The 27,644-nt window shown below is 42.2% G+C and overlaps 3 protein-coding genes and 1 non-coding gene across 8 annotated transcripts; 2 read left to right on the top strand and 2 right to left on the bottom strand.

The window, feature by feature from the left end:
* Nucleotides 1–1,014: 1,014 nt before the first annotated feature.
* On the bottom strand, nt 1,015–1,069 carry LOC132984414 (U7 small nuclear RNA). Its single transcript, XR_009674924.1, has one exon. It is a non-coding gene; the product is annotated as a U7 small nuclear RNA (small nuclear RNA).
* A 2,651-nt stretch (nt 1,070–3,720) lies between these two features.
* On the top strand, nt 3,721–8,012 carry tpi1b (triosephosphate isomerase 1b). The gene is made up of 7 exons (XM_061049321.1): nt 3,721–3,946; nt 5,969–6,092; nt 6,249–6,333; nt 6,639–6,771; nt 6,934–7,019; nt 7,107–7,194; nt 7,282–8,012. The coding sequence occupies exons 1-7, from the start codon at nt 3,838–3,840 to the stop codon at nt 7,398–7,400; spliced, it is 744 nt and encodes a 247-aa protein (XP_060905304.1). The 5' UTR covers nt 3,721–3,837; the 3' UTR covers nt 7,401–8,012.
* Nucleotides 8,013–9,603: 1,591 nt separating this feature from the next.
* On the top strand, nt 9,604–10,948 carry LOC132983073 (zinc finger protein 184-like). The gene is made up of 2 exons (XM_061049311.1): nt 9,604–9,901; nt 10,022–10,948. The coding sequence occupies exons 1-2, from the start codon at nt 9,739–9,741 to the stop codon at nt 10,681–10,683; spliced, it is 825 nt and encodes a 274-aa protein (XP_060905294.1). The 5' UTR covers nt 9,604–9,738; the 3' UTR covers nt 10,684–10,948.
* Nucleotides 10,949–15,164: 4,216 nt separating this feature from the next.
* Nucleotides 15,165–27,246, bottom strand: atn1 (atrophin 1). Of its 5 annotated transcripts, none has more exons than XM_061049193.1 (10): nt 26,983–27,246; nt 24,634–24,770; nt 24,066–24,167; nt 23,526–23,645; nt 20,536–23,342; nt 20,172–20,388; nt 18,477–20,031; nt 17,394–17,537; nt 17,070–17,250; nt 15,165–15,913 (listed from the first exon to the last, which is right to left on the bottom strand). In XM_061049193.1, the coding sequence occupies exons 2-10, from the start codon at nt 24,658–24,660 to the stop codon at nt 15,880–15,882; spliced, it is 5,187 nt and encodes a 1,728-aa protein (XP_060905176.1). In that variant the 5' UTR covers nt 24,661–24,770; nt 26,983–27,246; the 3' UTR covers nt 15,165–15,879. The 5 variants fall into 5 exon arrangements, with proteins under 5 accessions (XP_060905176.1, XP_060905173.1, XP_060905174.1 ...); XM_061049190.1 differs by having other exon boundaries at nt 17,370–17,537; XM_061049191.1 differs by having other exon boundaries at nt 18,477–20,034.
* Nucleotides 27,247–27,644: the final 398 nt, after the last annotated feature.

The following is a 27,644-nucleotide window of genomic DNA, read 5'->3' on the forward strand; positions in this document are numbered from 1 at the left end:
TAATGCGATAAAATCAACAGCACTTCAAAATAAACACAATTGTTAAAAAACGATATTATCCAAAGTAAAGTTAAAATAAATAGATATATAATAAATACAACGTAAGAAAAATGTTTAGAAAACTAACCCAAATAAACTCTACAATAACACATCAAATCAACAATGAAATGGAGCCAGAAAATCCCTCCTCTTTTGACTCACCTTCACAGAAAAATCCCTTATATTTAGCATTTATGTACAGCATATAAATTTACATTGGTAGCTTTAATATTTACATATATTAATGAGACACACAAAAAAACCTCTCCATACCTGTATTCAACAGATAAAAGCACATATCAGTCCTGTGTGTGTGTTGTCAGAGTCGAACATCTCCCCTGATAAAAGACAAATGTATCATCAGGGAGAGACACTAGTTTATCACTGTACTGTACTGTACGAAACTAATTAATAACTTTATATGCAATACTCAAAACTTTGCAAAACTGATACAGAATAAACACAAATATGATCACAAACCGAACACCACAGTTTGATTACATGTAAACTATATAAAAAAATACTTTTAATTGAATTTATCGAAGGAGCATTAATCACCATAAACCTACCTCTGAACAAAGTTGTATCGGCTCTGGCCAGAGCACGCACATACCTACGTCATTACGCACAGACACACACACAGACTCCAAAATAAACAGGCAGGACAACAATGGAAAACAATTAGATTTAAAATGAAAAATCAGTGTTTTGGAGAAATTCATATGACGTCAATAACGACCTGTTACATTCATTCCTGAATTTCACCAAAATCATCATTGACCCGAGATCAACTTAAGCACCAAGAATTTATGATAACACAGAGGACGCCTGTCACACTGGACCAATCAACACAAAGATCTCACCTTTCAAAATCAATTAAGAAACTATCTGTAATAAGGACTAAAATGAGTTAACATCCACTTGTAACTATATACTACTACTACTATATGTTTTGTATTATTTTGAACAACGTTTGGGGGCTTCTCATTAAGAGAAACCTACTGGACAATTATAAAAGAGCGTAATTCCTGCAGACTGTGAGCCATAGGGGTAATACTAGTACCCCACAAAGGTATACTTTTACCATGGTGCGATTTAGTCATTACGCGACGTAAAAAATATATAATGTTATCGTTATATTTCGACAGTAAATTTCATCTAGAAGTTTTCAAACTTTAACTTTAGTGGTAAAGTATGACATTTATGTGTTCGCAGTGCATGCTGGGTACGAAGAGCAAGTTTACCATCCTCCAATTAGAAACCTCCTATCGAGATCTGAAACCAGAAGGGCGGGACTTGTATTATCTCAGCCAATCAAACGATCAATGCTCATAGCTTTGCCATTTCTGCCACAAATCAAGCTCGTACTCCATAAAGAAAAATCGATATTAGCGATACTGAATATAAGATGTTTTGTTTGTAGTTATAGTAGCCATTATTGGAGTGTAAGGTTTTTGTTGAATACATTTATACTAGTTTATATTGTAAATATTTAAACTAACTTAAATGTAGGCCTATAATTCTCACAACATTAGGGTTACAGCTTATTTCAAGTTTATGTTAAAGTAAATTATTATTAAATGTGTCTCTAAAAATCTCTTGTTATAATTTAGATTCTTCTTGTGACAAAAATCATAAAACACAAAAAAAAGTATTGATGTAGTAGGATCATAATGCCAACACTTACAGTCAACATTTTTGTAGCAATGGTCTGACTATTTTGAAAGTGTAGGTGTTCATGTAAAACCATAACCATTGAAACTAGATATATATCCACCATGTTGACCTGAGAAGTTGAACTTTAGGATGGAACAAGAAGTTGCCTCTGCCATGTGGAAAATATCAAAAAGCAAAATTTGTGCGATGGGTTTATAAAACTTAGGACAGTATTTTGCAGCATGTTTCATTTAAATGTGGAGAACTGAAGCAATGTCCAGACATATATATATGGACAGAAAATCCATACACCTCAAATCAATGTCCATATAATACAGTGAGCAAGTCAGAAATCTTGGCACTATTTTGGGTTCCAACCTTTGCTTTGAAAATCACATCACCAATATTACCAGAACAGCCTTCTTCCATTTAAAGAACATATGAAAACTCTAATCATTCATATCCCAAACTGATGCAGAGAAATTAGTCCATGCATTAATTAAAAAAATTTGACCCTGGCCGTAAAAAAAACTCCATTTGCTCCCTGTACAATCCAGAATCACTTTGAAAATCCAATTTATTATTAGTCCATAAAGCATTCAATGGTTCAGTATATTTGTGAATTACTCACAGACTACAACCCAACCCAGGACCTCAGGTCATCAAGTAAAGGTCTTCCCAGAATAAGACTGAAGGCTGTAGAGGGGGCCTTTACTGTGGTCCTTTTCTCTGGAACAAGCTACTTGCTATAAAACAAATATTTCAATCCCATTATTCTGTGATAAGTTTATAGTTCTAACAAAATAATATTGTGTTATAACATGATAAGCTTTATAGTATATAACTTATTTGTTATAACATTAAAATGTTTCACTCAACTTGATAACTGTAAAGTGTTATAATAGCACAATACATATCATGTTATAATATAGTTGTATTGTCATAACATAAAACGTATCATGTTATAACATGATAATTTTATTGGTATAACATAAATTTTGACAATTGATGAACATGGCTCATTTACTGGATTGTGTTTAGTAGTATTTCATGCTTGGGTTGAGACATAGTGAGATTCTGCTGTTATTTAGCACTGGATGATATTGTGATCCACAAGTTTGCATACACTTCCAAGGTTTTTAAAATAAATGTTAACATAGGCCTACATGGGGCTGTAGCAAAGGAAGACTGAGTCTAACCTTCCAGAGGATTTTTTTTTGTTTTGAAACGATTTTCAATGCTGGCCATGCACGTATTCTATATGTCTTGTAAACTGTAAACTGCTCACTGGGATGAGATAACACAAAATAAGGCCCAGGTTATATGTACGGAACTAGAATAGAATAGAATAGAATTACTTTATTGATCCCAAACTGGGAAACTGTGGAAAACTAGGTGATTTGCTTAACACCAAGGGATCCAGACATCTTAACAAATGCCGCATTGTACTTAAGGTGACAGCATACCAAGCTTTATGCAGCTGAGATGGTGTAGTGTGGCCATCCGGCTGATCAATGAGAAACAATGCAACCTATCATCAATCATTCTTTCCGTACAGCCCCATGTATGAAAATAAATCTTCTATTTTCCTTCCACACAACTTTCCTCATTGAAAAGGGTTTTAAATTTAAACAATAGGTCTTTTAGTCATTATGTTATAAAATTATTACGTTTTAAAAGTCATGACATTATAACATGGTACGTTACCATAGGCTATAAGTGATCACGTTATAGCATAAAATCATCTTGTTATAAGATAAATCTTATCACATTATAACGTTACATCCTTATTTTTAAATTCATGTGTGGCAGCAATACGCTTCCGTAGTTTCGCCTCGGGCCCAGCTCAAACAGATTAATCCATGTTTGACCAAGTTTCGCAGTCGCACTTGAACGCATCATGACATATTGCTCTGCCCCTTCCTCAAATGAAACGGCTGAGACGCGTTTACGGGCGTGCCGTCACAAACCAATGGAGCCGAGAGAGAGGAGGGGTTAAATCTCCATGTTCATAAATACCCTGAGCTGCTTTTTCACGACCCGCTCTCTTACCCCAGACAAGGCAGACCTCCTGTGGGCCATTGGTACCGTTTTAATTCTCAAATAAAACAGCAGCAAAACAATAAAAAAAAAAACGCAACCATGAGCAGGAAATTCTTCGTTGGTGGAAACTGGAAGATGAACGGCGATAAGAAAAGCCTCGGGGAGCTCATCAAGACCATGAATGGAGCCACGGTCGACTCCAATGTCGGTACGTGCGTTTTTCACTACCCTTAGACCAAACCTAATTTAAATGTTTTCTCCCTTTAAAGCCGGTTTTATACCTGCTATCCCCCAGACATCCAGTTACTGTCACTTCGAGTTCGTTTTTTGTCTCAACCGAATTTTGACTCAAATGTCTCGGTCATTTAATAAATCAATGACACCGACGGCATCGAAGACTACTTCTGCTTTATTTTATGCTTTTTATTAATGTAACATTTAACGTGAACTGTGACTTTTCATCTTTTCCGAGTCTACATCCTGACAAAGACGGACATAAAAGTAGGAATACGGATGGCAGGTTTTCAGTAATGTGGGTTATGGTGTTGGTGGGTGTGCGTTTGCAGCGGCACGTACACCAGCAGCTAGCCTCTGCTGCCTGTGAAAGTGCACGGTGCGTTCAACGCCGCTCGTTTTAGACTCTTTTATTTGCAAACTAATGGGGAATAAAGTCTTCTTTAATGCGCTTCTCTCGCAAATTGTCATTTAAGTTTAGTTTATGGATGCAGCTACGCCAGTGAAAACACGGTTAAATGTATATTTTAGTTGTCTTGTGTACTGTTTTCTTGTGTACGGGTTTTTCACAGTATGTCCTGAATGCAGCATCAGTAGACATTTGCCCTGTTGCTGTCTGCTTCCTGCTGACTGAAGACAAACTAACAACGGCCTCTGCTGTTCGCTGTTTCTTTCATTTTTTTTTTTTTTTAAATTCAGAGCCTCACACATTGTTGTAAATTTATACAAGCAGGGAGGTGTTGAATTTGTTCAGACTTGTTCACCATCCCATTTGTTCTTCCTGCTACACGGAGGTTGTTATGCAACAACTGTAATGTATTGTGTGTGTGTGTGTGTGTGTGTGTGTGTGTGTGTTGGTACATCAGTCTGAGGCCTGAACTGTCACTGTGCAGACTAGCCTTGGACCTTGCTCCATTAATGAATCCACCCCCAAACCAAGGGATTCTGAGTATTCCCACTTGCTTATCTTTCTGGACCTTTACATGCAAAGTCACACTTTTTCCTCCCCAGACTGATTTCCTCTTTATGTTACCTATTTAAACTTGTCCTTTTATTTGGCCCTCTAAACTTAAAGTCTCTTGACTTTTCTCTGACCTCTGCAGAATGCAGCCATGTGTGCGCCCTTTAGGAGGCTGAACTCAGACCTTTAATGCAGAGGGTTTAAACGGTGGCCGGGGAGGAATGACCTTTACCAAACCAATAATAACAGGAGTGTTTAATATAGACTCTGGTTAACCCCAAGGTACAGTTACATTTTGAATGTCAGTATCTTGACTCTACTGTAGTCTGCTTGACCCATGTAGACTCTACTGTGCTGCTGATTTTGGCCAAATATTGTTTGCACAAGAAGGGAAAACATTTTGTGCTTGTATACATTACAATTAACATACATTTCAAAGAGCTACACCATAAATAATATTGAAAGGAAAAACACTTCAAGTTGAGACTAAACTTCTGTAAACTGAAGACCTGTCAGCAGATTTCAGAGTGATTCCAGTATGTAGTCAATTGTTATGAATTTTGGTTTCAGCTGACCTTTTCTGTGTACTTTTAGTTTGTTTGGATTAAGACTTTTATCAGGATATTACAAAACTGGACTGGTTGTGAATCTGTCAATTCAATGCCCTGTGTTATCGTGCTGTGGGTCAATGTGTTTGTTTAGTCTAGGAGCAGTTTAGAACAGTTATCCTGTTCGTCATGACGACAGCCACCTCTACTTTTCAGCTTGTTTGTGTTTGTCATTCTCTTTTCATAAAGGTTACTTTAATGTTCAAATATTTTTCATGCAGAATAAACACTCTTGCTGTCGAGTCATCACACCCACATTACTAATTTATTTATTTTGTATCAGTCCATCAAAACTACATTTCAAGCAGTTGCCTAACGGATACTCAGGAAGTTGGTGAAAAATGTCTTTATTTATGAATACATCTGAGTCTTATAACATGATGGGCTACACAAACCCTGAAATAGTTTTCTTTCTCTCTGCTCTCAGAGGTTGTGTGCGGTGCCCCAGCAATCTACCTGGACTTTGCCAGGTCCAACCTGGACGCCAAGTTTGGCGTGGCGGCCCAGAACTGCTACAAAGTTCCCAAGGGTGCCTTCACTGGGGAGATCAGGTACACTGTGTGACCCTTTTAAAAGTAAATAAAAGAGTTTGATGATAAGCAAATAAAATAAATAAGTGGAAGGAATTGAACACAAAAAAACCTTCTTATCACTGTTTTTGTAACTGAAAGATAAGATATGATTTCCTGAATATTATCTTCCTTTAGCCCTGCGATGATCAAGGACTGTGGCGTGAACTGGGTGATCCTGGGACACTCTGAGAGGCGCCACGTCTTCGGAGAGAGTGATGAGGTATTTCTAGATTATTAGTTCAAAACATATGACGTTACTTTTTGACAGCAATGTATCACTTTTTTCGATGTTCGTCCTGGAGAGGGCTCTGCTTTTCTTAGATACAAAACTTGAGGGGGGGGGGGGGGGTAGGAATAATGGTATGGAAACAGTGTTCTTGAGGACTTTATCAAGTATATCATGTTAGTAATGACGTTAAGTACTAACCAAAAGAGCAGCATCCTTTTACATGAGTAAGAAACACAAAAGAGACAGTTCAACAGTTCGTCCTGTGCTTTGTGATTTTGATGTTTGTTTCTTATTAGCTCATCGGTCAGAAGACAGCACACGCTCTGGAGAGCGGCCTGGGTGTCGTCGCCTGCATCGGTGAGAAGCTGGACGAGAGAGAGGGCGGCATCACCGAGAAGGTCGTCTTTGCTCAGACCAAGGTCATCGCAGGTACATGACTCCTGTTTGTTTTTTTTTGTTTTTTTTTAAATGCACAGAAGAATGAGGCGTAATGTTTTAAATCACATTTCTGGAACGGTTTATGCAAGCCAGAGTGTGGGGTAAATCAGAAAACTTGTGAAACTCACTGTTTATCACACGTTTCTTTCACAGACAATGTAAAGGACTGGAGCAAGGTCGTGCTCGCTTACGAGCCTGTGTGGGCCATTGGCACAGGCAAGACCGCTTCCCCACAGCAGGTAAACATGAGTAACCACAGAAAGTGATAACTACAATCTCTTTATGTAACCACTCACAATGCAAATGTTTCCTGTGTGATATCTCAGGCTCAGGAAGTTCACGAGAAGCTGAGGGGCTGGCTGAAGACCAACGTGTCTGAGGCTGTAGCCAACTCTGTCAGGATCATCTACGGAGGTCAGTCAGCTGGAAGAGACAACGTTTGTGTGTAAAATTGAGTTTTTCTGTCTTTGTGGCACCTTTATTAATCTGTTTTTCTTTCAGGTTCTGTGACCGGTGGTACCTGCAAAGAGCTCGCCTCCCAGAAGGACGTTGACGGTTTCCTCGTGGGCGGAGCCTCCCTCAAGCCAGAGTTTGTCGAAATCATCAACGCCAAGGCATAAAAGAAAAACCTGGAAAACTGCAGTGAGACTAAGTCCAGATTAGAGGCCAGCTCCATTCAGACAATTCAGCTCCATCATCCTTTACTCTCAGCACTTTGTCCTCTTCCCTCCTCATTCAAAGTATTTGTGTATTGAGGTCATTCCCTGCTTTTCCTTTTTTTTTTGTGGTATATTTGACATGAAAAGAAAAGGGCAGGTTGACACATGCACTGTACTGCACTGAAAAAGAGTTAAGTCCACTGAGAATAACCCTTGTGCGTACTAACTTCCACACTGAGTGCTCAAGCTGTAAAGACTGACAAGAATTACACCTTGAGGTGGACGGCCAGTCCTCGCCTTTACTTGAAAAGTTTATGAAAAAACAATTCTGTAAACAATGTCACAGCTCTTGTCAATCAGATGTATTTGTCTTTTTAATATGGGTGTCTCTTTTGTGTAATTATGATGTTCTGTGGCTTTTTTTCCTCCCTGTAGACGTGCATGATCCGCTCTCTCTCCGGCTGTTTGGCTGAGAGTAGAGCGTTCATTACATGTTAATCATACTGTGTCATGGCCGATGGGTATAAGGGTTTGAAGGCTGTAAGGTAACATAATAAACGGTTTAGAGACTGAGTGTTGAGTCTTGTTCTGCTTTATTTCATGAATCTTCAAATCAACTTCCCATATTTACAGGGTACCAGTTGGGGATATTGAGCAGTAGTCTTCAGTCTGCTGCCGTGTGATTGTAATCTCTGGGGTATTCTCAGGATGGCAGGGAGAGAGTATCTCATTACAGCAGAGCACTCCTGTTAAGACAATACCATGCAGAGAAGCATTTCACTGCTATTTATATCCCACACTGAAACAGACACATCAGAGACAGATTCATGTATCAGGGGAAAAGTGTAGTTTCTGTAGTCACAATATCTTTGCCTTGTTATAAAAAGTTTATTTTTTTCCTATTCAGATCTAATTACTGCAAGAAGAAAATCGACTTAACCTGGTTGGATCCTAAACAACTTCGAATACTTTATAGTTCTCAACCGGGCAAGACAATAAACGTATCTCTCTGAAGTTCCCTAAATAATCCATAAGACGAGTACCAAAATGATTCAAGATCATGTATTTTCCTGATTTTGAGAGAAGAGTTGCACAAAGGTATGAGATGCTGAAAGAGTCCCTGGCCAGTACAGAAGTGTAACAGTGACACAATACAGTGTCAAAAAATGATAGCATGAATAAACTATACACATGCAGCTAGCAGTCTATAATTATGACTGAGGAAACAGAGGTGTAACATAGTATTTGATTTTTTTTGGCAATGCAGATTAGTCCAGGAATTTTAGATTTCTGTCACAATCTTTATGTCTGGCTTGAGCAAAGACGTGGTTTAAACCAAATGTTTGGCCTACCCTGGTGTCTTTTGTCTTCCTTATAATGTGTCGGTGTTGAAACAGCCATGGGACTGAATCAAGTGCTGTGAAACATAATGCTTTTATAATAAAAAAGAGAGTCAAAAGAGCAGGAACATGATGTATTTCAATAACATACTCCTTTAGAATTGGAATTTCTATAAACAAATGGAACACAAAACATGAAAAAAAATCACATTTGCTCATACTATAGTAAAGTAAATAGTCGACATAATGTACATAGTCATACAAAGACTTGTGGCAGCACGGGTTTGCTGTATATTAGAGCAGAGAATCATTCAAATACACACCAGTCTCATCTCATCTAAGCCACTTTTAAATGTTCTTATTGTCCTAATTAACTGTTTCTTACTGTCATACATACTGCCATAAAACACACAAAACAAAGGCTTTCTTTTCAAGTAATCCAGGGAGGTCAGGACCCTTAGGAGTCCTCGATCAGTTGCCCCCTGATGGATGTAAATCCTGCATTGATAAAATGTTACTTAGTTTTGTGCGCTGGGATATATTAAGGGGATATATTAGTAGTATAAACGCTTAAATTCTGAGCACAGACTGGGTGCAAAATTAAATTTAGTTTCCCCTTAAAGGAGCGGCGTAACATTCCAGTAAGGTAAACTACAAAAGTTTGATGATATATTTTTCTCTTGTCCTCATAATACTATAAGCCAGCGTTTGTAAATGTAATATATGTTGAGTGTGTGTGTGTGTGTGTGTGTGTGTGTGTGTGTGTGTGTGTGTGTGTGTGTGTGTGTGTGTGTGTGTGTATACTCCGCATCAGCAGGGGGCGATAGTTCCCCGCAGTGATCCCGCTCATGTCCGTGTTTACAATCGAAGCGTGACGTGCAGGGACTCGGAAGAATACGTCCTCCAACGTAACGTTGACTAGAAGCTTTCAAATTTACATTTTTTTTTAAACGGTGAAAATGTTGTCGCTGAGAGCTTTTCTCAACGACAGATTGATGGTGGCGGCAGACGAAATATTTGAGGCTGTTGAAAAGACATTAGTCGAGTACAAAGAGGAGATTTATCGCTCCAAAGATCTGGAAATCAGTCGTCTCAGGATGCAGCTGAAGCTCCTCAAGTCAGGTAGGTTTGAGTGAAATATGCCTGCAAACAAAACCTCGTGCAAGTTTTCTTTTTTTCTTTTTCTTATTTTTTACTGACACCGCATGATTTCGATATTTTTCATTTGTTTTGTATCCATAGAGCCCAGGCTGGAGAGATGCATTGAAGCCCAGCTGCAGCAGCACACCCATCACCACCATCATCCTCCTCCCCCTCCTCCACCTCAGGATCATCACTCAGTCCCTGCGGCGGAGGAGTCCCAGCACTGTGACGAAGAAGAAGAAGAGGGCGCTAGCATGGAGCAGGAGCACCTGGAGCCCTCACAGGTGAAGAAGGAGCATCAGAAGAGCCACGGGGATTTCTGGATGGGACAAGACGCGGCAGAGCAGCTCGAAAGCCTTGAATCGGACATCAAAGACTTCATCTCATCCCCCTCCAGCCTCAGAAATAGTCTGCACGACTCCGTGTTGCCCTTCCATCCAAACATGAACAACATAAACAACAACAGCAGCAGCGGTGAGGAGGGCAAAGAGAAGCCCTACTGCTGCTCCGTGTGTGAGAAGCGCTTCAGTAACTGCTCCCACCTCGCAGCTCACATCAGGACACACACAGGAGAGAGGCCGTACATGTGCGAAATATGCAGAAAGACTTTTATCACAACAAGCGCCCTGAACAGACACCAGACGATACACACTGAAGGCAAACACTTTGTCTGTAATTGTTGTGGGAAGTCCTTTAAATGGATGGAGTCTCTCGGCAGGCACATACGAAGTGTGCACAAGAGAGAAAACATTCCTGAGTGAATCTTTAAATTACAATGATGTCCAATAGATATACACATGTGTACTGTGGGCCTATGACTTTTATTTAATAGTGGAGGGGACATAATGTAATGTCTGTTTTCTGTGTTTAGGTTTGGTAAATGTGCATGGACCTCATGTAGCCTTGTGGGTAGAATCATTGGCTGCAGTTAATATGTGTAAAAATACATTCTCATGGGTTTCATTTTATTTTAAAAATGAAGATCAATGTATTGTCTAAAGAATAAAATGTGAGTATTTGATTTTTTTTTTTCGGTTATGTTTTTTTTTTTTTGCTAGGGAAGTTGTAAAGTCCTCCAGTAGGTGGCAGTACCATCATCCCATTCACAATTTCCCATCCATCAGTATTTGGCAGCTCACACTCACAGCAGCTCTCAATAAAGAGCCCAGGCAAAGCATCTAAAATGTGAAGTTTGTAAATATAGAATCCTAATGGTTAAAATAAACTAAATATGTTTACCCATTTGAAACACCCAATGTTCTTTATTTGAGTATTTTTCATTTTAGGTGGCTTTAAACTTCTAATAACCACATTTGTAAAACATGAATAAAAAAAATAAAAAAATCACAGTGACATGGTATAAAGTTACTAAAAGTGCAACATGACAGTTATTCTGACGGACAAATCAAAAATAATGTTATAAGAGGATCATCATTTTTTCTCTTCATCCTGAGTACAAATAATATATAATTTGATGCCTACTCTTTAATTTTGTTTTGAAATGGGTAAGGAGTTCTGGTTCGGGGCTTAGGTTAAGGGTAAGGGGCCTGGGGTCAGAGTAAGGCATTAGTGCGTTTGGGGGTTAGTAGTTATGTTTTGTTTTTGTTTTTTTCCACACAAGAAACAGTGAAAATATCTCCTCAAAAAATGAGTAATGTGCAATTTGTTGTGTGTTGTTTATCATATGTGCGCCTCTATTAACAAATGGATTGTTTGTTTGCTGTTTTTTATTATTAATACTTCAGTGGAGGCAGCTTACTGTACGCAACACTTGGAAGTTCAGGACAAATTTCCCCAAGGGGACAATAAAATGTTGCATATGCTACAGTATGGTGTGATATTATATCATAATGTATTGAACTGATCGTAACATAACATAACATATCCTATCCTATCCTATCCTATCCTATCCTTTCCTTTCCTGTCCCGTCCCGTCCCGTCCCTTTCCTTTCCTTTCCTTTCCTATCCTATCATATCATATCATATATCCTATCCTATCCTATCCTATCCTTTCCTTTCCTTTCCTTTCCCGTCCCTTTCCTTTCCTTTCCTTTCCTTTCCTTTCCTTTCCTATCCTATCCTATCCTATCCTATCCAATCCTTTCCTATCATATTTTAGAGTGTGGTCCGACTCCTACCTGCTGCCCTTTATATTTTGGCTCATCATGAAGCTTATACTTAGATTCAGGGATGAAACCAGGATTTGTAATGTTGGAACATTAAGTCACCATGTTTGCCGTAGTGTGTGCATGTAGGAGCAGATGAGAGTACTGCTCTTTGTTCTAAATATAAGACAAGTCTTGAATGGTCTCAAATTCCTTTTTTCTATTTATAAAATACAGTATACTGAGTTTAAAGGTTCAAGGAGCCGATACACACGTTTCAAATAGTAGTCTTTTTCAGTTCATATATTCTTTATTCATGTGTTAGACTGCTTGAATTGAAAAGATTCTTGAGATGCTGAAAATTACTGCAGCGAAGGGCCTGCACCTTACACTTCATTCATGCTTCATAAAGCAGAATATCTCTGTGAAGTGGATTATTATTTCAGGGTGCTCTCATTTATTGCAGAGCGATTTCCTGAGAGCTCTCATGTACATGCAGGCTCTCTGTGCAGTAAACCCCACTTACAACAAGTGAGCAGAGTGTACAATTAAAATGATGACACAATATCTTTTTTGAAATTGAAAATCTGGATTATAATGAAGGTCAACTGTATTGCTCCAAATCATGTGGTGAACTCGAGGACTCAAGGGTTGCTCAGAACACAGATGTGCTTGTGGAGAGAAAGGTTATAGGACAACACTTGTCACACAAGTGACCTTGAGGTGATTCCACTGGATCACCTTCTGCACATCCCTCCATGGCGTAGAAAAACATGTTGTATTTAAATGAGTGAAACAAGCAGCATGGGCTACAATGTTAAACTCCAAAAGTGTCCTGAGTGTAACAACTCTGCTGTAACATCAGCAGCAAAAAGTCAGAGCTCGGGCAAAGAGCACGTGGACAAAGGCAATGAAGGGTTAGTGTTTTTTTGCAGGGAGAGTTTTGTAGAGCAAAACATCTCCAAAAGATGACAAAATTAATGGTTTTATGGGGATAGGGACTTAACTGAATGAGTCGCTGTTGATGCAAATTTCTTGCAACCAAAGAACAAAACAAAACAAGAATGGGATCAATGGCATTTATATCTTGACATTTGTGAGTGAGTGTGTCACATTTTTAATTTTTTAAATGTCCAAATGCCTGTTTTTTTCCTGTTTTCTTATGTGGCTTAGATGCGTTGTTTTTTTTTTGTTCATTTTTGTTATGTTTTGTGAGGGGGGGGGGGTGGTGTGTGTGTGTGTGTGTTATTTTTGTGTGTGTTGTCCCTTTATTGAGAGTGTGTAAGTCCTCGTTGCTATAGACTGTTGATTTGTGATGTGTGTATTATTTTTGTTGGAAAATGCAAAATAAAATATTATAAAAAAAACAAATGCCTGTTTTCTTTAAATGATGGTACAGGGAAACAGATTTTGTAATATAGTTTTAGTTTTAAGTAATTTCTAACAACTTGCCTTGTGGGATTCAAACAGCTTTGAAGGGCTCATTTAGAATAACTCATCAGCTCGCTAAGTATTTGTGCATGTTTATAAGGGTATTCAAGCAAAGGAGTACGTCACATTTTGGCAACATTTTGGATTTTATGTGGCTTGCATGACTTTAGCTCAACCTCTTAAATGAAATCTTTACAATGTAATTAAAACTGAGCCAAAGTAGATGAGAGCGAGCGCCAATTTAATCATCATATAATAAAAGCAGGGTGTTGATCTGTGGCCTTGTTTAGTTTAATTCATGCTAATTGTTTTCACATGTAGGACCAAACCTGTTGACAAACCATTTGCATTTCAGTTCTGCTGCTGCTACCATATCGACGCCTGTCCTTAATTACAATACAATTAATTACAGATAAGTTCATAAACCACAGGGATGCTCTTGTGCAAGTCTTGGTATTTACGATGAACCTGACTGCGTGCTATCATGATACACTTAACAGTTCAAATGTGCTGCTAAAAGTAGGTCAGTATGACACAATAAGAATTATTTGGAAATATTTGTCCTACATTTGAAAACAGGAGCTGCTAATAATATCTTCACTTTGCATCAGATATTACTGAGAGAGACCGCGATTGTAATAGCAGGTCTATATGAAATGCAGTGTTGAAACCACGTCCTTCATCCACACTTTTCACAACATCCTCATTCACCCTGCAAGAGGACCGATGAAGAGGTCTGATGAAGTGCTAAGAATATCCCCCAGATGTGATGTCACCAGAGAGGGAAACCACATTTGTCCTGCTAGAAGATACTTTACATTATGTTGACACACTTATTCAAGGTGACTTTAAGTGACACATAGCCTACATACTAACTCACAAGCAGGCTCCATACAGTTTCAAAAGCCCTGACACACCTCACAATTCAATATTACTATTCTAGAAATGTTTCTGACAGACAGGACTATCAACTACAATACAATACATCAGGAAGAGGAGGTTTTGCATAGAAATAAGAAAAGGTTGCAGACTTTGGTATCTTGCAGGGATATTAGACAGAGGGCAAAAAATGAAAACTGTACTATTGTAAAGTTTGTTTGGATAGATCTGAACATCCCCAAATCTGCAAGCCTGCAGTGATTTGTTCTGAACGTGAGCGCTGTATTCACTGATCCATGTCCGTTTGAAGGAGATTCCTCCAGCCGGACACAAGTGAAAACCCTCACACAAACACACGTACACACGTACACACGTACACACACACACACACCCTAACACAGCCCAACAGTGTCTGTAAATCACACTCTCACAGCTCCTCCTTTTTTTCTCCTTTCATTTCTTTCTCTTTATACATTTTTTTCTTCTCCTTTCATTTTTACAGTGCAGTAAGGAATGCTTGCTCTACAGGGTGGCTGCTGTTCACTGGAGCAGCTCAACTCCCATGTCTCACACTCATCCCATGTGTCTCCTATTAGCTACACTCACCAAGAGAGGAGGAGGAGGAGGAGGAGGAGGAGGAGGGACAGACTGACGAGGAGCAAAAAGAGGGGGAGTCAGGGAGAGAGAGAAAAAGGGGGGAGGGGGAGGAGAGAGGAATTTGATATGCTTTGTGCATGAGTGACTTGTATAAAACAAAGACGGGGCAAATACTCTGAATGTATGTGAGACAGGAGAAAAAATAGTGCACACATGAATACGCAAGGAGCTAGCAAAAAAGATTATAATTTATTTCCAGATTTTTTGTCCTTCATTTGCATCTTGTTTCACAAGGTAAATTGAAAATAAAAAATAAAAATAAAACCAACTGCCATACCAAGAAAATGTAAAAAAATACAAATAATATGTACTGTATATATAATTATATCATTATCAACAAACAGACAACATTAATCATAATAACAATACTATTGATCATGAACATAACACTAAATTGCTGGTCTCATGCATATTGAACACCCCTCAGATACAAAAGAGGGGGTAGTTACTAAGAATAGAACAAAAAGTTCCACCAGATCAGAATAAGCGCCTAACTACATGCAATGACATAAAAGAGACTCATGTACACATTCCTTCCTGGCATCAAGTATTTTACACATACCATACTTCACTGTTTCAGCCCCCATCTAATATACTGTACAGAGCACAATACAAAACAGGACTGGAGTTGAAGAACATTACGCATGGAAGCGCTAAAGTCTGTTCCTCGACGTGGTGCAGTTATCAGGGACAGTGTGCAACATTTTCACGCCCTCCTTCTTGCAAATCCTTTAAAGTTGTGTTTTCTTCACTGGATTGCCGTCCATTAGCCTTTGTCTTGAATCTTTGTTCATTCTTTTTTTTTCAGTGCCCCAAGTTTTGCGTATAATTTTACACACATTCTCCCTCAGTTTTCTCCATGCTGCCCTTCGTCATGCCCCTCCCTCACACGGTCTTGTCACTTTCTTTCTTCAGGTGACTAAGAAAAGTTAAGGAGAAACCAAGTTAGAGAACACGGTTAGACAGCGGTCACAGCAAAGGCTAATATTTTAAAGCTAATGCATATATTTTGAGGCTTGGACATAGAGGGGGGAAAAACCCTGTTCCAAACAGCAGAGCTTACTTTTACAAGATGCATTCCAACTACCTATTTTTTTTTTTTAATACACTGGACAATTTTTCACATGGAGGTAACTTTCCTCTGACATCACACACAAGCTGACAAGCTCAGATGGATTTTAACGTTGTACTGCTGTGTTCCAGGTTGTACATTCTTAGATATACTTAATGAGTAAGGGGAAACATGAAACACAAACATAGGCTGAAATACACACACACATGCACAAACAGTACATGCACTAATCCAGCACTTCTGGGTTGGAGGTGGGGGTTCAGTGCCTTGCTCAGGAAACGAACTGGCACCTCTCCAGCTATCGGACTAATTTCCAGATTTGGTCCACACTGGGACTTGAACCGGCAACCCTTCAATTACCAACCCAAGTCCCTACAGACTGAGCTACTGCCAGATTGTAAAACAGAAAGATTCTGACAACTGACTCATCAATTTAGACCCGTTCTGTATTTATAGGCAACTTAAAGAAAATGAATAGGTACATTACAGAGGGACAATAGCTTATATTTAAAGGTAGACCAACATATTTGACTCCTTTTTATTTTTCAACAGACAAAGGCTGGTGTAAGCATTCAGCCCCTTGTAAGCTAACGCCAGTCGCCAGGGATCTATGCCTTTCTTTTTGTATTGTGTAAAATCAACAAAATCCTCCAAAAGTAATGAAAACATTCAGTTCCCTATATATATATTGTTGATATTAGCTAGGAGGTCGCTAAATGCTAGTATGAGCTGTAGTCTGATAAAGCCGATAATTATGACCTTTAGTATGGCCTGAAGTCCCTTCAAATTTTCAGTAATCTGTGTCTTTCAAGTTGCTGATCATTATGAGGTAAAATGATTAAAAACTACATGTATTTCATTCCTTTCATTTAAATGATTTGCAAACATGAACACAGCAGTATAAAATATGTGAACATGGTGCGGTGTAACACACTAAAGGAAGGCTTGTTAACACTCCTTCAGCAGTGAAACGTTAGATAAGACGGGCAGTTACTTTCTGTACCTGTAATACTCGTCCTGGGTGAGGGAGTGGTGGTGATGGTGATGGATCCACTGTTGTTCCAGGGCCAGTCTCTGGATCTGCAGCTCCGCGCTCTGGGCCTGCTGCATGGCCTGGAGCTGATGGGCTGCTGACATCGGACCAGTGAGGGAGGACGGCTGGGGCAGGTCACGGAAAGGAGCACCTGTTTGAAAACATAAAGTGGGAAAAAGCACTTTGGTCAGTCATCATTATCATATTCCAAAAAACTTTTCATAAACTTTAAGCACAGTGGAGTTTTTAGAGAAAAAACTGAACAAGTACATGGACGAGGAGCCTTCTCCTCACCGAACAGCTGTTGGCGGAGCACCTCGCTGTCAGTGAGGGGGTGAGCCAGGATGGGGTTGCCTAGTGTGGCTCCTGGGTAAGGGAGGCGTGCCAAAGGAGACCCCGACGCCAACGGGTCCATCAGGGGGTGAACCCCGCCCGTCGCTGGATGCCAGTGATGTAATAGGAAATACAGGATATATTCAATAAGAGTCAAAACATGGAATTCTAAAGAAAAATGATCTATACTTATAACATTTGATTCAAGGGACAAAACATCTTGAGAATACTAATATGAGAGATCTGGGCTCTAGATAAAGCAGTTTAATTTATTTACACTTTTGCAGTTTCCAATAAAGGCAGTGTATGAACAGTAATAGATTTTCTTAAAAAAATGAGGGAACCAAATTAATATGCAAACATGTATAAGTGGAAAAAAAACATTTTCAATTACACACTGTTCTTTGAATAAAATAACAGGATTTATCAGTTCATAATAATTCTCAATGTAAGTGTGAAACAGGTAATAATGTTCACATTCGTACTATAAATAAACAGCAAATCTTTCAGAATGACTAAAGCTTTCATTTCTTCATTGTACATCTTCTGCTACATAATATTACTGCCATGAGAGATAACAATCATCTTTTTAAGAAATTTGTGATAAGACAAGTGAACCCGCAAATTGTTCAGAAAACATTTGAAATCAAAGAATCCTGTTTAATGCTGAGGTTAACTTCAATTTGTATTTGAGTTAAAGCAATTTGTGACATCATGGCATCAAGCCCACCCTTAAGACATCAAGTGTCTTTGTTTGATCATTTGAATACAATGTAATATGTCTATGTCTGAAGGAGGACGAGGGCCCGAAACTTTACATTCCATTAAATTTATTTTAATTGGAGCAGCTTCTGGTGTGCTGACTCAGTATTTTTCTGTCTTCTCATGTTTTTTGTTCAGCACCCAGTACTTAAGTTTTCTGATCTTTGCCATTATTGTAACATTTTTCACATTATTCTTCACAACACACATTTAAATGACTTAAGCTATTAAAATACATTTGGATATGCACATTTGTGTAATTGTGTTAGTATCAGTGGGTACCTGTGTCTTGCTGGTGCAGGTGAAGATGCGAGTGGATGTGTGAATGCTGGTGATGATGAGGTGTCACGTTTAACATCTGCAGACGCCCCAGATTCTCTCCTCCACCTCCTCCACCTCCTCCTCCGCTTGTCCCTCCTCCGCTTCCCCCTCCACTTCCTCCACTTCCTCCACTTCCACCACTTCCTCCCCTTTCTCTCTCCCTCTCTCTTTCTCGCTCTCTTTCACCAAAAGCAGGCAAAGGTGCTCTGTCTCTCTCTCTCTCCCGCTCTCTTTCCCCACTCCTCTCTCGCTCAAAGGAGGTGGGAGAGCGGGTTGGAGTGGGGTAGGTCTCCGGGGGAGCGGCTTGGGCAGGGGCTGGTGGCAGATGAGAGGATAGGGAGCTGGGAAAAGAAGTATGAGGGACAGGGTGATGAAGTGAGGCAGCATTGGACGTTGGTGGAGCAGTTTGGGTAGGAGGAGGAGCGGGTGGTGGAGCAGCAGGGCCTGGTGGGGCTGTGGGGGCAGCTGGCGGGGCAGAAGACTGGTGAGAGGGAATGGAGGGTGGGAGGAGAGAAGAGGGAGGTGGATTGGACAGGGACTGAGGGGCAGTTGGGTTGGGAGGTCGAGGTACTGGGGCCAGAGATGGATTTTGGAGGTGTGGGGGGCCAGGCGGTGCTGGCGGAGGAGGAGTGCCATAAAGTGCCACCTCATTTGCTCCTGCTGCACCTCCTCCAAGGAGCAGAGAGTGTGCATGTGCATGGGCATGGGCATTGGCATGGGCATGGGCATGAGCATGAGCATGAGAATGAGAGTGAACAAGGGCAAGAGCTGCAGGATCATGTATGGATCCTGGTGGGTAAATCCGCTCATCGCTCTTAAATTCAAACCCTTGCTTTATACGCTCTCGATGAGCAGCCATCGCATGAGGAAATCCAACTCCTCCTAACCCTGCGCCCCCAATCCCTCCAGGTATTGGGCCTCCTGCCATCCCAGGATGGCCTCCAACACCATGACCCCCTTCAAGGCTGCCGCCGTACAGAAAGCCCAATATGGCTGCTGCTGTAGCTGCGTCAGTGGGCAGGTGATGTGGGTGGCCTAAACCGTGATTTTGGAATTGAGGAAGGAAAAATGAAGGGTGCACATGGGGATGGCCATGGTGAACTTGAGCGTGGTGAGCCTGAGCACGACTTGCCGCCCCGAGTGGAGACATAGCATGAGGGCGGGCATACTCGCTCAGGGTCCTAAGTGCTGGAGTGTCAGGGCCCAGATATGGACCTCCTAAACCTATTCCTAGGGCTCCCTGGGGGCCTCCAACTACCGCTGAGGCCCCAGCCATTGATGGCAGTAAGAGGGAGTGCGGGATAGAGTGAGCAAGGCTGGGGTGGAGATGGTGTGCTTGAGTAAGGTGAGCATGCGGGTGTGAGTGATGATGCTGGTGGTGAGGGGGAGGTTGAGAGACGGAGTTCCCCACGGCAGAGGAGGAAGAAGATGAAGGGTCGAGGATGATAGAAGTTGAGGAGGGGAAGAAGAGAGTGGAGCCCTGGCGACCTCCTCCGGCGGCATTAATGTCCTTCTGCTGCTGTGTGAGAAAAACAGTAAAAGATAATAAATTGACTCTGGCCTGATCTGCTTTACTCCCCGCCCATTAAATTGATGAATACAATCTACATCAAATCCATTAAATCGCACACAATTATCACGCTCAAATGTGCACACCTGTAGATGTCGATCCAGTTCCCTCTCACGCTCACGCTCCCTTTCTCGTTCTCTCTCTTTTTCTCTCAGGTCTCTGGCTCGCTGCTCCACCTCCCTACGTGCCCTTTCAATAACCTCGTTCCTTTTCTTCCACAGTTTGGAGCCGTCCAACGGGACAAAAAGCACATCACTTCGTGCACAGGAATTCCCGCTGCCACGATCAAGGACCTTGTGAAATCTAGACATGAGTGACACAGCGGTGTAAAAACATCATTACTACAACCGTCAGGAGTCAGAATCACCATCACCATCACAACCATTACTGTCTATTACATCTGATCGGACAAAGACTAAACAGAGGATGATGATGTCATTTTGATGTTACCTTGCTGATTGGCTGGCATGGATGGGAATGTCTACAGGTTTGGGTTCAGGAGATGGGCTTCTCAGCACGGGTGGACTTTCACTCTCTTCCCTGTCTTCTATTGGCTCCTCTTTGATCACAGGTGTGGGAGGTGGAGCGGAATCTGCGTGTCCATCTCCACCAGGGAGCAAAGAGCTTGAGGCTGGGATGGAAATGCTGTTGTTCGCAGAGTTACTAAGAGGTGGGGGTCCTTTGGAAACATTTTGAGGCGAGAGAGATTGCGAGTTGGTATTGCTGTTGTTCGGTGCGCTACTGTTGCTATTGCTGTTGGCTATGTTACTGCCACTGTTCCCATTGGAGTGGTACGTTCCACTGAATGGTGGTTGGCTGTTCAAAGTGCCATGGAAAGGGGAGGGCCGACATCCAGGTGAACAGCTGGATGACACACCTGAACCCGGAAGCGGCACGCTGGGTCCAGAGGACGAGCCGGGGGGAAAAGATGAGAAGCTTCCCATCTGATTGGTGGATTGGCTGGGTAATGGAGATAAGGGTGTTGGAGGGGTCTGGGAGGAGGACTGGTAATGTGGGGGGCGTACATTGGAGGCCATATTTGATGGAGGTGGCTGGGTGTGGGAGGTTTGACTTTGGGGTAGAGGTGGTGGAGGGGGATAAGGGGCATTCAGAGGGTGTCCATGATGGCTGGAGGAAGAGGAAGGAGATAGTGCAGGAGGCTGATTTGGGCCTCCGCGGTTTTGGTACAGAGCAGATTCTCGCATGTTGGGCTCTCTTTCTCTGTCTCTAGACCCAGACTGGTAGTGGGGGTGAGTTTGGTGGGGGTGATGGGTTCCTCCAGGTCCTGAATACTCTCGTCCTAGATTAGGAGTCACCCCAGGGGGGCTTAGGTACTCTCGATTTGTGGCAGTGGAAGATGGTGCACTAGCAGGAAAGTCTTTTCCTCCAGTGGGTGGAAACTCTCTGTGAAAGTGGTCTGCTCCAGAGGAGGGAGTTTGTGCTTGGTCTATAGGAGAAGGGAACTCTCGGTTGGATGGGTTTGGGGGATGTGGGTGTGGATGTGGAGGCTGGGAGGAATGGGATGTGTGACTGGGGTTGTTTTGGGGTGATGCCGGGGGGTCTCGATTCAGCATTGGGGTGACAGGTAGCCCGCTGGTTGAACTTGGAGTAATGGAGTTGTTGTTTTGGTTACTGGTGCTAACCACCTCTCTAGTCTGCCCCCCAAACTCACCCCACCTGCCTCCATCTTTGTCTCTTTGGCCCCCTCCTCCAGTTCCATTGGGGCCAAAGTCTCTACTCTGGTTTTGGTTTGGCAGAGGGAAGTCCCTCCCTGTATCTCGTTCCCTTTCCCGTTCCCTTTCCCCCCCTCGCTCTCTTTCTCTGTATGTTGGACCAAAGTCTCTTTTTTCAGGGCCCAAATTAGGTCCATCTCTGCCAGAACCTTGGAAGTCCCGGTTCCGACCAACTGAGTGACCCCCAAACTCTCTGCCTTGGATGCTGTTAGACCCACCAATCCCGCCACAAGCATTATTACTATTACCCCCACCGCTATTGTTGCTGCCGTTGCCAATAGGAGCAGAGAACTCCCTGTTGATCTCCCTCCCCCCACTTTCCCCCCTCACTCCCCTCTCCCTCTCCCCTTCGGCTCCCCTCTCTCTGTCCCCTCCCCCCCCAGCATACCTGGGAAGGTACTCCCTGTGATGGTGGTGGGAATGGGGAAGGTAAGAGGGGTGGGAGGAGGAGTGGCGAGAGGACGGAGGGTTGTACACAGAGGGAAGCTGCTGCTGCTGCACAGGTGGCTGGTGCTGGGGTTGGTGCGGGTGGTGGTTGCCGGGGTAACGAGTGTAACCCCAGTTCACCTGGCAACCCGTTGGTGTGCCACTCTGCCAGCTAGTAGAGCTGTAATGGTGAGGGTGGGCGGGGGATTGGGTTTGAGGCTGGGACTGGGACAGTGGAAGGGGGCTGGTTTGAGGCAACAGAGATGGAGGATTGGACTTCTCCAGTTTGTCTGTCTTTTCTATTTTGTCTCGTTCTGTCTTTACTTCAGCAGGCAGGTTTTGTCCCCCAAGCTCCAGGGGCTTCAGGGCAGGTGGAGGAGGTAGAGGAGGGGGCAAAGGGTGGGGAATATTGGGGTTGCTATGAGAAAAATCTCCTCCTGAGATAGCTGGCTTGGACACACACTGCGAACTGGCTTTGGAATTAATTCTGTCAACGCCCGTCGGTCCGCCATATTCAACTTTACACATCAGTTTGGAGTCCAGGGAAAAATAGGACTTTCTCCCACTATTGCTGTCATTTGATGAATCCCCAGCTCCGCGCAGAGAGGGAGTCAGACCCGAGGAAGAGCAAGGAGTGGACGGGGGCTTAAGAGATGGACAGTCTTCATTACGTGCATCCACCTCCCGCTTTTCTCCATCTCCACAGGACTCTTCCCCTCCTCTCCCCTCTCTTAGCACTCTCCTATCCTCTCCTGCCACCTTGCCCACTCCTCCCTCCTTGCCTTTTTCTCGTTCCCTCTCTCCGTGCTTTGGTGAGTCAGGGCCATCGGAATCAGAGTCCAGGCTACCCAGAGGGGAAGCGGATAGACTCGGGGATGAGGAACGATTGTCCTGGTCTATATCCCTCCCACTGCTCAGACTACTGCTGCTATTGGCCAGGCTCCCTACAACTGAACTCCTACTGCCCTGGGATTGGCCATCTTCATTGTCACTCTCCCGGGATTGGCTGGTAACTGAAGTTGGAGGTGGGACATTGGAAGGGGCTGAGCTGTCAGTCGAGTGTGTTGATGTAGGAGGGTTAGGGGTAGAGGCTGGATCCTGACAAAAGAGATAATTTGTGGATGAGGATAAATTAATATTTTATAACTTTGGTAATATTGGCTGTCTTATAGCAAACGATGTAACACTGAATAAGATAGACAGCTCCTTTTAAATGATTTAGCTTAATCAAAGCTTTATAATTAGTCTTTATATAACAGGTTGAAGAAATGTAACACAAACCTGAACTTTCTGCCTCTTTGGAGGAGACACAAGTTCCTCCCCCTCACTCTCTGATGAATCATGCCCTTGTGATCTGCGACTGAAGCGATTTCCAGCCAATTCCTCACCAGCACCTCTTTGCTAAAACAACACAAGACTTTTAATTCTGTAGTGATGCCTCTGAATCCCTAACAGGCCCTTGACTGTTTTTAGAACAAAGCCACACTCACTTTCACACACACACACACACACACACACACACACACACACACACACACACACACACACACAGCAGCTATGTCAAACATGAAACATAAAAAGATTTCAAAGTGCTAAGCTGTAAAACACACTATTGAACAATACTGACACTGCAAGGGTATGTCTGTAGCAATCATGCTGATGACTCATACACAGACAGCACACACACATATACACACATAAAAATCCTATTCACTGAGACAGCTCTGTATTCTTTTTGACTTTTTACCTCCATGCACACAGACAAAACCATGGCCAAAACAACGCAAGGAAGAAAAGGGATAAAAAAAGGTAAGCTCTAACCGTCTGTCTATCGTTGCGTTCAGGGCGAGTGGGACTGGGGTGCGGGCGCCTTCCCCGTCTCTCCTCACTTGTCCCCCGCCGTCGCCCACTGCGCATGGGCATCTGCAAAACCCAAAAGTCCAGGAGAAAAGGAAAATAAGGAGGGAAGATGACAGAATAAAATGTTAGAGCAGGACAGTATGCACAAAAATATGAAGATGCGGGGATTGTAGTAAAAAAGAGTAAATGCAAACCAAAGGAATGTCAAGATCATTTAATTCAAGATGGAATGCACTAAGGGCAACAAAAAAAAGCGGAGTATAAAATGGGAGGGGGAGACACAGGGGAGAATAGAAAGAAGGCAGGAGGACACATAGAAGACAGGAGCTTTTTTAAGCAGTGGGAAAGAGTAAAATATCAACATGGGATCTCACAACCAAAGAAAAATAATTTACATCTTAGTCATGCTGGTTATTTTTGAAATAATATAACATACTGAACTGATTATGAGTCAGCCAAAGTAACAAGAATTAGGCAGGTAAACAATCCCTGACATCACAGGGAAAATAGACAAAGACCTAGTTCATACCGATTCTTTGTGTGTCCGTGTTTTCATTTTTTCTTCTTTAAAACGTCCATTTTACAACACAAGCCATTGCAGGCAATGAACTGGTTTCTGTTGCTTACTGACTGGGCTATGTGTTACACCATGAGAGCTACCAAAACCTGTAAAGAAGCAAAAACAATAAAGGCATTATTCAGTCTTTATCTGCATATATGTCCAACAGACAATTCACTATTTTGCAAAAGAATCATGTAAGGAATAAGTAATGTTATTTTATGTGATAGAAAAAATGCAATTAAAAAATCTCCAGTATAGAGTATGAAATTCCATAAACACTATATTTATAAAATGTATTGTCCCATTGTACAAGGCCTCTTTTGATCAGTCTGCTTATTCTGCAAAGGGGGCAAAACTTTGGAACTCTCGGTCTACTAATTTATTAACTACAGACTTATAGTAATGCTTTGAACAGAGGACTCAAACAATGGAGGAAATCAAAACAACAGTGCTCACATGAAGATTACAACTGGTTGATTGATTATGTTGCCTTTGTTCTATAGCTCATTTACAGTATGTATTTAATTTAGAATATAGTGCTTCTCTTTTTGTCCTTGTACAACTTCTGTACATTTGTCTGTCTCTTCTTTTCTATCTATCTATCTATCGCCATCAGTTAAGCCTTATTTAGGTTTGGTGGAGGGCAAGCATTTATAAAAATCTAACTATCAAACCACATATGCACTGTTACAATATTCATATTCTCAGCATGCTTCACATTGTGTTGGCAAAACTGCTTTTCACTGTCCACTGTTTCCTCCCTGCCTTCTTTCTCCACCACAGAAGAAAAAAAAAACCCACAGGCACCATAGGTTAACCAACAAGCTGATTGGTTTGATTGACTGATAGGTGTAACATTGAAACAATAGTAATTAAGATCCGAGCAGAAAGGGTGTGGACTAGTGTGTTCCATGCTAGCAGTAGGTTTGCAGAAGCCTCCAGCAAACATCTTGGCAATACAGGGCCACACCCCCTCCTCCTTCCACCTTCCACCTTCACCACAACAAGCCAAACCCACAGCCACTTGTGGTTAACCCCGGTGACCTGCTTATGGTCAGCATCATCGCATGCTTATTTATCCAGCCAACTAGCCATTAGAGAAATGCACAATGACAAGATCCTTTATCCATTTGGATGTGCATGACAACACATGTATACTACTTTGTGAGTGTCTGTCTTATCCATTCATTCATGTACCTCTATGATGAAAAAATAGCTCATGTATATTGAATGAGGATAAAAATAGTGCACACCACTGGATGAAAAAAAAGATATTTTTGGCAGAGAGGCTAGCAGAGCTGCTCTCTATATGCAGCATTATATGCAGTAGCTACACAGATTTGTATGCGTGTGTGTTTGATTCAAAGCAGACAAGCTCCTGTAAATCCTGTAGCAGCTCCACTACACATGGCTATGCATTAATTAATAGTGCATGCTGCAGTGACTGACTCAGTCAGTCTGAAGAGTAAAATCTTCACATTTCACACTTCATATGCATAATAGAATAAGATGACACATGTATTTACAGGCTATGCATGGCAGCCTATATTTAACAAACTCATAACTAAGTTAATCACACATGAATAGACAACATTGGGTGCCCAGTGGGTTACTGTATACATGAAGCTTCTCAGTTACAGGTGGCAGCCACTGGCCTGTCTGTGGTCCATTGGCAGGTCCTCAGGCATGTTCAGTAAACAAATAGGATGCAAACACTGCTTTAACATCACCTGCCCCTCTGCACGGACAAACATGCATATAGGAACATGAATTCTCAACAAATTGTCCCCTGCATGTGATGCAAAGCAGCAGCATGCAGTTGCTGTGCTTACATCAGCAGCGAGCAGGCACTGCAACGATTCTTTCTTCTTTCTTCTTCCTGCGAATGTTATTGATACACATGCAGAGGAGACCGGCCAAAGCTGCTCTCTATTAGGCTGCCTCAGACTAACCCCGGCGGCACACAGGGAGTCGTGTTCGGCACCACATACATGTTTCACAATCAGAAAAGATGCATGTGCGGCAGCAGCAGTGCTGTTTGTAGACGCTGCACATATAAAAAAGAAAGATGACATGGAATGGCGATTCATGGCATTTCGCACCGGCTCTCCTTTCCCTTTCCTTGCTGGAATGTGGTTGCGCGTCGTGCACATTACCAGCATTAATTCACCGGGACATAATCGGCCATAACGCAGGAGTATGATAATAATTAACGCACAAAGGAAAAAGGAAAAAATGGGAGGGAGAGCACAAACGTGGCCAACAGGAATACCTCCAAACACAGAGCATAAGCATCCATTTTTTTCTTCCCCTTACCTATAATATCCAGCGATGCGTGCTCTCACTCTCCCTTTCCTTTCTCTCCCTCTGTTTTGTCGTTTTATGTTGCACGCTGACACGCACACCTCACAGTCAAGGCGTCTGTCAACAGAAGCTCGTGCAGGCTCATATTGCAACGGGCTCCGATCATAACAATAATGCAGAAGAAAATCTCTTCCTATTCGTTGCAGGAAAGAAAAAACAGGGGTGCCAACTGAAGACTACAAATTGATGCGTACCCTCGCCTCTTCCCCACCCCCTTTCGCCCCCTTTTTTCTTTTTTTTGTGCCCCCCCTCTCCCACCCTACCTACTCTCCCTCTTCCTCTAAGACGACTTGCACTTTTTTTTATACCCCCTCTCCGGTCTTACAGTCACAATTTTTTTTTTTAGCGGAGGGGTGAGCTGTAGAGAGTGATGCACGTCGGGTGCGAGAAAGGGAGAGAGGAGAGGGCGTGATTTGCATGAGGAGAGAGGGGGAGGCTAGAGAAGGAGGAGGAGGAGGAGGAGGAGGAGAAGGAGGAAGAGAGGCGCAGAGAGAGGGCCAAAACTCTGAAGAGGGAGGGGATCAAGAGGGAGGGTCTCTCTCTCCGTCTCTGTTGCCTAGTCCCTCCAGAGTCACCTTTACTGTATGGAGAGGCTATGCTTTAGACACAATAAC

This window comes from Labrus mixtus, chromosome 11 (assembly GCF_963584025.1).
Source record: "Labrus mixtus chromosome 11, fLabMix1.1, whole genome shotgun sequence".
Taxonomy (NCBI): Eukaryota; Metazoa; Chordata; class Actinopteri; order Labriformes; family Labridae; genus Labrus; species Labrus mixtus.